At 45.3% G+C, this 12,623-nt stretch overlaps 1 protein-coding gene across 1 annotated transcript in view; it reads right to left on the reverse strand.

The window, feature by feature from the left end:
* Chp1 (calcineurin like EF-hand protein 1) overlaps positions 1–12,622 on the reverse strand; it is a 28,378-nt gene extending 15,756 nt beyond the window's left edge. Inside the window, exons 1-2 of the mRNA XM_021640572.2 lie at positions 12,412–12,622; positions 2,845–2,917 (exon numbers count right to left, since the gene is read on the reverse strand). Coding sequence (XP_021496247.1) covers positions 2,845–2,917; positions 12,412–12,478 — 140 coding nt within the window. The 5' untranslated portion in view covers positions 12,479–12,622. The remainder of the gene's footprint in view (positions 1–2,844; positions 2,918–12,411) is intronic.
* Between the last annotated feature and the right edge of the window lies 1 nt (position 12,623).

Below are 12,623 nucleotides of genomic sequence, written 5' to 3' on the forward strand. Positions count from 1 at the left end.
CCTCATATACACAAATACACATAAATCCGTGCACATACACAGGTCCACAAAAAAGTAACAAGAGATAAGTCGTCAGATGGGACACTGGCCACGAAGCCCAGGTTTAGTCTCCTATGTCCGCATGGCAGCAGAGAGAGCCAACTCATTCTAGGTTCATCTGTTTTAGCTCAATGTCTGTAAGTGTTTTATCTATGTGTGTGTCTGCGTACCAGTTGCTGTCTGGTACCCATGGAGGTCAGAAGAGAGCACTAGAGCCCATGGAACTGGCGCTACAGACAGTTATGAGCCACTGAGTAGGTGCTGGGAATCGAACCCATGTACTCTGTAAGAGCAACATGTCCTCTTAATTGATGAGTCATTGCTCTGGCCCTTAAGAGCCAACTCTTTCAAGTTGTCAGCTGACCTGCATTATGAACACACTTGTGTACACACACAATAGTGCAAACAGACAAAAACAAGAAATGAATATATAAACTCTATACGTTGTGATTTTTTACTACAAAAATTGCTGCAAAGGATATCATAATCAACTATATAGAATGTAGACATATTTGATATAGACTGTTACAGACAATACTGCATCAAATTATTTAAATTACTTTCTGTGTATGGGTGTTTTACCTGCATGTATGTCTGTGTATCGTGTGTGTATCTAGTGCCTGAGGAGGCCAGAAGACAGCAGATCCCCTGGAACTGGAGTTAGTAGATGATGGAGTCGCCCTGTGGGTTCTGGGAATGGAGCCTGGATCCTCCTGAAGTGTAGTCAGTGCTCCTAACCACTGAGCCACTTTTCCAGCAACCCCACCTTCTTTTCTTGTGTGTGTGTAGGTCTCCTGATGTAGCCCTGGCTGACCTCGAACCCCAAATTAAAATACATACTGTCAACTGCTGAGCCATTTCCCTACCCCCTTCTAGTTTTTCAAGGACAGGGTCTCATATGATTCAGGCCATCCTCAGTCAGACTCGCTACCTAGCTTCATTAAACTCTACATCCTCCTCCCTCTTACCTACTAAATGCCACGATTACAGGCATGCTACACTGCAGTAGGCAGACTGTTGTTCTTATGACACGAGGGCACGCCCTGAATGATCCCAAAATTCGAACCTTCCTGCCAAACCTCCGGAATGGTGGGATTAAAACACCATGCGTGGATCGAATTATGCTTTAAAAAAAGAAAAGCAACAGCATGTATTCCTCTATTGGTGCCTGCGCGTCTGTAAGCGGGTACTAAGCGAGGAACTCAGACAGTGGTCGGCTCTCCTTCCACCACGTGTCCCAGAGATCGAACTCAGCTTCGTGGTGAAAGGGCGAGCACCTTACCTACTGAGACATTTCACTGGCCCCAAACAGAACTATTTTTAAAGATAACATGTAGGCCAGGCTGGCTCCACCTAAATGTGCTGGGGTCACTGTGCCCCACAAAATCAAGTTTTCAAATTTTTTGTATTTCTTTTAATATGCATTGATTGCTTACCTGCATGTGTGTCTGTGAGGGTACCAGATCCTCTGGAATGGGAGTTACAATCCCCATCACTGTTGTGATAGGAAGTTAGGAGACATACTCCCAAGTACACGACAAATGTTAGTATGGGGGGGTGGTGAGCTGCACAGATGGCCCAGCAGTTAAGAGCACTTACTGCTCTTGCAGAGTGCGCTCAATTCCCAGCACCAACATGGCAGCGCACAACTGGTTCAGGAGATAAAGTCCAGGTGCTCACCACCTGGACTTATGATGCCAGTTCAGTCCTCAGAACCCAAATAGTAGAAAAAGAGAACTGACTCCAAGTTGTCCTGTGACTCTGCCCCTTCCAACGCCACAACCCCCACACAATAAATAACTGTTAAAAAAAAATCCCAGAAACTTGACTGTATCTGATTCCTGCCTCCAAGAAGTTTATTAACAGAACACAGAACACACATTCGTCGACTCCAAGTGCTAATGATGACAGATTATTAAACATTCCTATCCCTGCTGTGGTTTAAACTTTACACGATCAATGAACTGAGCTAACTCATCTCCCCACATCTGGTAACAGGGAGAAACTGACCCAGTGAACTGAGTGCAGAGCTCTGGAGCAGTATCTCTGGATTTAATCTTCCTTGATCATTTAAGAAACTGATTTCTGTTATCAATGAATGAGCAAAAATAACCATTCATAATCTATTAAGATGATAAAGATTCTGGATTGTTTAATTCAGAAAAAAAAAAATATATATATATATTACATAATTTGTTCTATAATACAAAGTGTATCTGTTCATCAAAATGTAAAACATCTTGTCTAACAAAAGGGTAAAAAACAATCCTAGAAGCCGGTGTGGTGGCACATGCTTTTAATCCCAGCACTCAGGAGGCAGAGGCAGGCAGGTCTCTGAGTTCAAGACCAGCCTGGTCTACAGAGAGAGTACGATAGCCAGTGCTACATAGAGAAACCCTGTCTCAAAACAAACAAACAAAAAGGAAATAATCCTCAGGGCTGGAGAGGTGGCTCAGCGATTAACGGCACTAACTGCCAGAGACCCAGGTCCACTTCCCAATACCCACATGGCAACTCACACCTGCCTGTAACTCCAGGGCCAGGGCTTCTAACACCCTCACGCAGACATACCTGCAGACAAAATACTAATGAACATACAACCTAGCCAGAGTCAGTTCAGACTCAATTATGGGCCCTAACATGGATTTTCAATGTCATAAGGACCTAAGTCTTTCAATACCAGCAGAGACACTGTGGTCAAAATGGTCCTTGTTCTCCAAATGCAGGACACCTAGCACCTACCCTTGGAATAAAGGCAGCTGCTGGGGAGTGCCTGGCTGGGGAAGAAGGAAAGGACGTGCTCACCTGAGAGTCCCGTTCTCCCCTTTGTCCAGGCTGGTGAAGCGGCTGTACAGGCGTGTGATCTGACTGTGGGAAACTAAAGAGCACAAAATTAGTCTCAACTGGAGAAGCAGGCTGCACTCACACTATGCCCACAGCCCTCCACATGCTCCAGTGTAGGGAAGGTGGGGAACCGTGCAACTCTTTCTAAAATGTCAAAACAGCCAATTTAAAAAAAACTAAAGAGTAGGAGGAGCTGGAAAGAAAACTAAATCAAAAGCAATGAAAACTCGTTCTTAAAATGAAGTGTAGGCTTAATTAAGACCGGATCAGGTGCTTCTTGCCAAGATGGCACCGAAAGCGGAGGAAGCTCCTGCCCCTCCCAAAGCCAAATCAAAGGCCTTGAGAGCTAAGAAGGAGGTGCAGAAAGGTGTCCACAGTCACCAAAAGAAGATCAGCATGTCACCCACCTTCCAGTTACCCAACCCTGCGGCCCTGGAGGCAGCCCAAATACCCTTGAAGGAGTATACCCAGGAGAAACAAGCTTGGCCACTATGCCATCCTCAAAGTCCCCCTGACCACAGAGTCAGCCATGAAGAAAATAGAGGACAACACATTTGTGTTCCCTGTGGATGTGAAGGCTAACAAGCACCAGATAAAACAGGCCGTGAAGAAACTCTATGACATTGATGTGGCCAAAGTCAATACCCTTACAAGGTCTGACAGAGAGAAAGTGTATGTTTGGTTGGCTCCTGATTATGATGCTCTGGATGTTGCCAACAAGAATGGGATCATCTAAACTGAATCGGCTAATTCTTTTTTTCTTTTTTTGAATCGGCTAATTCTATGCTTTTTCCACCATTAAAAAAAAGGCTGTATCAGACTAGGAATGTAGCTCAGTGGTAGAGTTCTGCTTAACATGCATGAAGACTTGGGTTTATCTCCAACACACACTCACACACACAGACACACACAATCACACACAGAGACACACATACTATTTAGGCAGCCTGCTTCTGGGTTGCCTAGCAACCTCTGACGTCATCGCGTGTGGTCTGCCAGGTAGTCACAGCAGGCAGGCGCGGTTCGGGTGCTCCATAAGAAGACCACCCTGCCTCTCTGTCCTTTCCTCCCTCTCTCCCTCCCTTCCCTTCTCTTGCTCTTCCCCTCTTTCTGTTGGTGCACCCCTCCCCCCATGTCTCTCTCTCTCTCCATCTCCATCCAATAAACCTCTTTCATGATACCTGCTCCTGTTGTCTGCGTGGCATCATTTTTATATAAATGCTAACACACGCTACAAATGACATAAAGTTACAGGAGGAAAAAAACCCAACTCAAACTTACTAATTAGTATGGCTCTTTACACTGGAATTTCTAAGCAGGTAACAGCGTCCATCTAAATGTCGGGGCACGCCAAGGCCTGTCAAACAATTCTGTTTCTAATGTCCAGGTGACGGACCACTACACCCTGGAATCAACGTGTCTGATGGAACAAAGTGGCCACGCTGTGACCAGATGGCTCCTCATTTTGGGTAGCCTCCATAAACCCCAGCCCAAGCTGACGGCTAGAAGCAGTTTCTAATTGCAGGGGGGTGCTACAAGCCTGAAAGTGTAAAAGGGCATTTCTGGGAAACAGTTTTGCCTCCTGGAAGATTGGAGGCGAGGGGAAAAAAAAAAAATCGAGTGACCACAGGAGAAAAAAAAAAAAAAAAGACTCCAGCCCCAAAGCAGGTAACAAGCTCAGAATTTATCTCGGCGGCACCTGTGAAGCATGAAGGGTTAACGGAAGTTTGGTTCTGGTGGTAGTCCTCTTCTGGCCACAAACCTTGCTGTGTGAGGAACAGTGAAACAAGGTAAACACAGCAGGAGGTGAAGCAGGAAGTGGATGGCAGGCAGAGAGGGCACACCGGGCAGCTGTGATCTCTTTGGCATTGGCTTCATCCTTGAAGGGGCACTCTAATGACTAGGTGTGCAGAGAACAGGAGGAGGCACAACCGCTCCCATCCAGGCACAGCAAGCAGGGGTCGCTCTGCTAAGGGCCACAGGCGGGGACTCGGGATGCCAGCCAGGCAGCTTTGAGCAGCTCTTTGTAAAGGATACACACTTATGAAGGCCAGGTAGACTGATTCTGATTCCATTCATGGCACCACACAGGGTAAGTTAATGGGTCTGTAAGGAGGTCAGTGATGGAAGGAAAATGCTTGGCAAAGTGCCTGAGTTGGGAAAGCACACCAAGTTAACTATTGTCATCACCTCATCACCCCTACAAAGAGCCTGAGGCTTTTTTTTTAAGGAATCTGACCAATTTATCCCAGCCTGGCATCTGGCCTCAAAAGCTACTCTTACAGCTGGACAGGGTGGCAAACGTCTGTAATCCTAGCACTCAGCAGGCAGACGGGGGTGGTTCTCTGTGAGTTCGAAGCCAGACTGGTCTACAAAGTGAGTCCAGGACAGCCAAGGCTACACAGAGAAACCCCACCTCTTTAAAAAAAAAAAAAAGGCACTCGTGATAAAATTCCTTTGTTAAGCAAAATTAAGTCAGTTAAAGAATAACTACATTTCCCAAAAAGTTTTGAAATCTGTTTTTACCATCTCAACATTCTTTTCATTTCTTCAATATACCATCTAGTATCATTCATTTGTGTAGTTTGGTTCCAACAGCTTAATTTTCTCTTTTTAATTTTTAAAACTAATTTGTTTTTATTTTATGTACATGGGTGTTTTGCCTGCATGTATGTCTGTATGAGGGTGTTGTACTTAAACAAGAACTTCAGACAGTACATGGCTGGGACTTGAACTCAGGTCTTTTGGAAAAGCAGCCAGTGCTCTTAACCACTGAGCCATCTCTCCAGCCCCACTAATAGCTCAGTTTTCAATTAGTAATTCATACTTTCATATTGGTGGAGTATATTATGCTTCTGTGTCTGTGTTAAGTGATCATTTTCTATCTTAATAGACTGTGAATTCAGTCTCAAATGAAGCTGTAGTCTACTCTGCTGATGAGCAAATAATGATTTTCTACTGGAAGACTGAAAAGACCCTGCTACTGTGGAGTTGAGCGCTCTCTATCATTCCTGCCTTTTGTTCAGGACGGGAAGGCAGTTCGAGCACACGCTAAGCAAGGTGGACTAGCAGGTAGAAGCATGGAAAGTTAGAGGAGATAAGCAGAGCTACTTTGTGTCGCCTTCATCCTCTCCTAATGGAGAAGACCACCTGGGTTAAAGTGCACAGCTGCAGGCACCAGCAGCTCCAGGGACATGCCGCTCAGCTGAGCCTGCAGGCCCGGCCATTTCTTTTAATGCTTCGCCCCCTGACATTTTCCCAACAGAAGGACTTCAGGATCTAACCCATTCTCCTGAGAACAAGCAGAGACCACCAGGTCGTAGCGGCACATGCCAGCTTTAATCCCAGCACTCAGGAGGCAGAGGCGGGCAGGTCGCTGAGTTCAAGGCCAGCCTGGTCTGCAGAGTGAGTTATAGGACAAGCAGGGTTCCATAGTAAGACCCTGTCCCTGTTCTCTGCCCCTAAAACACACACAAAAAAATCAAGGGCAAAGGTGGAGCTCAACGGTACACCCTTCCTAAGCATATAGGCCAAACTGTAGGTTCAATCCCTAGCACCAAAATAAGTAAGTAGATAAATGAGAGAAAATAGATATGGAAAGAAAACACGACAACGTACGTGTTAAACAGGAACAAGCTTCAGTGCTCATTTGCTACAACGTTTCTGTATGTCACTCGCTTTTGTTTGCTTGTTTGGGTGGTTGGTACTCCCACTGTTTCTTGTTGTTGTTTGAGACTGTATTTTTTTATTTTAAGAGCATCTTCCCAGAATGTATGTATGTGTAGCATATGTGTCCTTAGTGCCAACAGAGGCCAAAGGAGGGAGGTACAGGTAACAGTTAGCTGACGTGTGGGTGCAGAGAACCAAACCCGGGTCCTCTGAAAGTGCGGCAAGTACTCTAAACTGCTGAGCCATCTCTCCAGCCTCTTTTTGTTTTAAAAATAGTTATGTGTGTATACACGCACATATGTGCACATGTGTTTAAGCCACAGCCCATGTAAGGTCAAAGGGCAACTTGCCAGAGTCAATTCTCTTTCCACCATGTGGGTCCTGGTAATCAAACTTAAGCCAGAAGGTTTGATGGTAAGCACCTTTACCCAGGGAGACATCTGGTCAGCAAAAGACAGCATCTTGGGCTGGAGAGATGGCTCAGTGGTTAAGAGCACTGTCAGCTCTTCCAAGGGACCCAGGTTCAACTCCCAGCACCCACATGGCAGCTCACAACTGTCCGTAAGCAGTTCCAGGTGGTCTGACATCCTCATGCCAATGCACATAAAATAAAAATTAAATACATTATAAAAAAAAAAAAAAGAGTATCTTGCTACACAGTCTAGTCTGGTCTTGAACTCAGAATCCTCTGGTCTTAGCCCCTTCTAATGCTGGGGTTATAGGGATAAAATAAGCTTCCACATACAGATCTGGCATGAAAATCTAATCTCCCGAATCTGATATATTCAGGTCAAAGTTTGCTGTTTACTACATATAACCTAAGGTGTCTGCTCCTCTCTGCTCCTGCTCTTGCAAAATAGTGTCTACTGCATGTAACACACATACTGCTGTTTTGTAGCACACTGTATTTCTGCTTAAACTCTGAACACTTGGCTTATATATCTGTAGCTGCTTCTAGGGTCAGTGAATTTCTATGTAAACTTCAAGCAGTCTACACTTTGAACCTGCTTCCTCGTTCATAAGGATCCATCCATTCTCTATCTTGATACACAGGTCTCCTTATCCCTTTCTAGTAAGAAATGGGAACTCTGGGAGAAAACTAAAGATGTATAGAACTTTACAAATTATTTCAAGCCTACCAAAGCCTCTGCATTTCCAACTCACTGGGTGACAAGACAGAAGGCAGCAGGGTCCTCTGTACTCAAAGTCCCCAAAACTAGGGTATGACAAGGTGAGACCAGGAAGGGGCCCCAGAAGGAGGCAGGAGCACCCAGAGGCTCAAATTTTTGAAAAAATTATTCTCAAGCAATTGCCTTTGTCAGGCTTGTACTCTGTTGGAAATAGAGAGAAGCCCACACCCTTCTTATCGTCACTACACCCTTTCAAACAAACAAAAAGCCACTGGTCTGTACAACTTGCTTCCTAAACCTGTCCAACACCCTGCCCATGACCACAGGACACACACCAAAAGGCAGAGACCAACGAGAGGCCGATCTGCATTTACCACTGTTTAACTGGCATGAACCTTTGCTCAAAGTTAAGGCAACCCTATTCTAAGGCAAGGCTGTTCCTACGGTTAAGGGTACTAAGGGAAGGGTCATTACAGAAATCCCTAAGACACAGTGACCTCCCTCCCACTATATCTTTTATTCAAATGTCTAACTTATAAAAATGTAAAGTGTGAAAGGTGACAGGATAAAGGCTAAATATAGTAGGCATTTTATAACAACAAAGGTCAACAAAGTGTTTCGTTTCTTTCTTTCTTTCTTTCCTTCCTTTTTTTTTTTTTTTTCTTGAGACAGGGTCTCACTGTGTAGCCCTAGTTGGCCTAGAGCATGGAGTTCCACCTGGCTTTATTTGTGAATCTGTGCATGTCAGTGAGAGTACCCTGGGAGCCCACAGGCATTAGATCCCCTAGAGCTGAAATTATAGGTGGTTGTGAACCGCCTGCCCAATATGGGTACTAGGAACCAAACTGGGGTCCTCCTAACTGCTGAGCCATCTCTCTGCCCCTAAAGTGTTCCTTAAACTCTGAGAAACCTCACCACGTTAGGTGGTACATGCCTGATATCACAACACTCAGAAAGTTGAGGCAAGGGATTGCATTTCCTGAGCCAGCCTTAAAAACAAATTAAAAAGCTGGGCACAGTGATGCACACCTGTAACCCCAGCAAAGGCAGAGGCAGAGGCAAGGCAATCTCTCAGTTCCAGGCCAGCCTGGTCTACAAAGTGAGTACAGGACAGCAGAGGCTACATACACAGAGAAACCCTGTCTTGAAAAACAAAAAACAAACAAATAAATAAAACAAAATCTGGGTATATCTTCTTTTAGTTTTTTCCTTTTGGTTTGTTTTCTTTGTTTTTTTGGGTTTTTTTTTTTTTTGAGATAGGGTTTCTCTGTGTGTAGCCTTGGCTTTGTAGACCAGGCTGGCCTTGAACTCACAGAGCTAAGCCTGCCTCTACCTCTCAAGTGCTGGGATTAAAGGCGTGCACCACCACTGCTGGGCTAGTTTTACTTTCTCAGGATTGACAAAATGTTAGTATTTGATTCCTAAGGCACACTGAAAATAAGCAATGTATAAAATGCTGCCACCTCTAGTTATATAGCCATAGACAGGACCTAAATGGTTTTTCTATCTAGCACATTCAAAGGTGATTGTTATCTATGGTTCAAAATGTTCATAGATGGGCCTGTGAGGCTGTCAGCAAGTAAGGTGCCTGCCTCCCAAGCATGACAACCTCAGTCTAAGCCCTACAATCAAAGGAGAGCAGAGATAACACCACGAGGTTCTCCTTTAACCTCCGCACGAAGGGGCAGGTTTGCCTTCCCCACACCCCCTATTTAAAAACGCTGGAGAACTGGGCGTGGTGGCACACACCCTTAATCCCAGTGCTCAGGAGACAGAGGCGGGCAGATCTCTGACTCTGAGGCCAGCCTGGTCTGCCTAACAAACTCCAAGATAGTCAAATTACATAGAACTTGAGACCTTGTCTCAAAAAGCAAAAAAAGAAAATAAAACCCCTGAAAATTAAATATCAATAGCTAGCAACTATACAACATACCAGCACCAGCTAAAAGAACTTTTTTTTCATTTTATCAGGCTAAGGATTCTAAAATGTAAAACGTATGGTGGTGCACGCCTTTAGTGCCAGCACTCAGGAGACAGAGGCAGATGGATCTCTGTGAGTTCAGGGCCAGCCTGGTCTTCAAAGTGAGTCCAGGACAGCCAGGGCTACACAGAGAAACCCTGTAAGCCTGTCAAAGGTTGGGGGGGGGGGAAATGAAACAAATCTCTGCTGATGGGTGCTAACTAAATAAACTGATTGTTCAATCCCTTGGGTAGACGAATGACTTTGTAGCCAACTGCTTTGTAGCCGCTGCTGAAAACCACTGAAACACCCTAGGTTAATTTATCCAAAATGAATCCATTTATGCATCAAGACCCGATTCCCTTACCCCACAAAGACAACTCAAAGGCTCTCTTTCCTAAATTCTGAAGGTGGGTGCTGCACGATTTCAGCTTCCTTCTGTCCTGATGCTAAAACTCTTTGGCTGATCTCCCTGGCCAGGTTGTGGGTGTCTCATGTATCTCCTTGCCATCTGCTTTGAACAGCTAGCAAATTAAACAGACACTGCAAAAATACCGTGTTTGTTTCATTAGGTTTTCCCAAGCAATACATATACACTGGTTTTGATGGCAACCTTTCTCATACTTGAATCCCCTTGAGTAACCAGGATAATAGTTCTTTCATGACTACTTAGGTTTGTCCATGTATCAATCACAAGGTAAAACTCAGTCCTACAGCCAGGACTAATGAAAAGAAACTGTTTGATGAATGACATCACTGTTCTATTCATTCTGAAGCAAAAACAGCCTTCCCACAGTTGAGCAACATCCTTAAAACTGCATTGAAGAGGCTGAGGAAGGAGAATTGTTCAAAACCTATTACAGAGTAACTCTTTTGGTTTTTTTGTGTGTTGTGTTTTGTTTCATTTTTCAAGACAGTTTCCCTGTGTCACCCCAGTTATCCTGGAGCTTGTTGTGCAGACCAGGCTGGCCTGGAACACAAATGAAATAGACCTGCTTCTGCCTCCTGAGTGCTGGGATTAAAGGTGTGTGCTACCAGGTCCAGTTTATAGTTTATGTAGTAAATTTTATTTGGTTTTTCCAGACAGGGTTTCTTTTTGTAGCCACAGCTGTCCTGGAACTCTCTCTATAGACCAGGTGTGGCCTGGAACTCACAGATCCACCTGCCTCTCCCTCTTGAGTGCTGGGATCAAAGGCGTGTGCCACCACTGCCCAGCCTATGCAGTGACTTCTAAGCAAGTCTGGGCTACAAAACTCGGTAAGACCTTGTATCAAAAATCAAAAGAAAATAAAACAATAGCTTGTCCTGTGCTCACTATTCTTCCTCATGATGTATCACAGATGCTTTGATTTGGATGTCACCCCAGATGTAAAGAAGTCATTATATTTACAAGTGTGGGTCACAGGTAAGTGCTTGCCAAGTACAAACTGCCTGTATTTCTACTCATGGAATCAAAGTCATGAAATGTCCACAATGGAGAGGAGCTAAGCAAAAGCTTTAAAAAAGTGAAGAATTTTTCTGTCGTTCATTCAAAATTGTGAAAAGGATCACCCTGGTTAAGTACACAGGTCAGCACGACTAAAGGTCTTGGCAAAGCTTATCAGCCATGAGTTAGTACGGGATGGCAAAAGAAGCAAAGCAACCTGATAGGAGTGGAGGCCAGATAACATCTCTTCCAACTTGCATACTCTAGAAAGTTTAACTTGTCAGACAGCCAGGACAACTTTTCACTTCTCCAAGGACTCCATCCCTGGGGACTTCTGTAGCTTCCTGGTACAGCTTAGTACTATTTGCCATTGTGTTATTTGCTCACATTATCATCAAAGACACAGGTATCATGAAGACACGGCTTACAAAACTAGAGTTACAAAGGATCACTGAGAAAGCACTGTAGCAATACAATTGTATCATGCATCATCAAGGGCTTTTCAGACGTATTCAAACGTATGCTTGCGTTTTCTGTGCTTCTGAACTCCTGAAACCCTATGGTTCCTTTGTTTAGGTTAACAAGAAAGAATACTGGAGTATACGCTTAACACAAAATATCTGTTCCTAGTACAAATTCACAGATTTCGCAGTACAGGCCGTTTCAAAACCAACTACATCAAGTACAGCAACACAGAAGAAATCAACATATATGAAAATAGGACAAGTATCTTCAATGTGTCTTTAAAACCTTGGTCACTATACTCGTGCTTTTTCTCCAACAGTTCGATTAAAAAGCCTCACTCGGGTTTCCGGACTCCTGATTGCTTAGAGGTCTCCCGTCCCTGGTCACAAGCCTTACTACACGATTTTCTTTTCTCAGTTTATTTTTCCCTGTGTGTGATTTTTGGTATTTTTAGGTCCTTGCTTAGAAAACTCATTGGGATGTGTAACGTTTTCTCCAGGAACCATTCAGGTTTCCTGGATTTGCTTCTGCTTTAGCTCCTGTTCAGGACACCCCTGTAAGAGGAACCGTAAGGGTAGAAAATGCGCGGACTTTCGTGGGCAAGACTGGAGTGGTGGTGGTGTCAGCTCCGTTGCTGGCTCGAGATCCCAGGCTTTGAAGGCGAGACAGCACCAGGAGAGCCACGTCCCGGCTCCGGGAAGCTACAGATGAACGGACGGGTACCCCAACCTTCAGCGACCCCAAGCAGCAGAGGCTGCACACGGGATCCCTCCCCACAGAGCCACCGCACCCCAGATCAAGACCTCAGCCGCCACCGCGGAGAACCGAGGCCAGCCGGGAGGCGCCGGGCCGCCCTCCCGCCTCCAACCCGAACTCACAGCCGGTCTCCTTCTTGATCTCCTCGAGCTCCTCGTCCCGCAGTAACGTGGAGGCCCGAGACCCCATCACCGTGGACGGAGCTGCTCCGGGAGCGGCGGCGCCAGAAGCAACGGCGGCGAGACGGGAGGCGGTGGGGAAGGGCCAGGGGTCAAGAAGGGAGAGGGCACTGTTTCTCCTGCGGCCCCGGGGAGGGAGAGCAGGGCTGGCGCGC

The sequence above is a fragment of the Meriones unguiculatus genome, chromosome 18 (assembly GCF_030254825.1).
Source record: "Meriones unguiculatus strain TT.TT164.6M chromosome 18, Bangor_MerUng_6.1, whole genome shotgun sequence".
NCBI lineage: Eukaryota > Metazoa > Chordata > Mammalia > Rodentia > Muridae > Meriones > Meriones unguiculatus.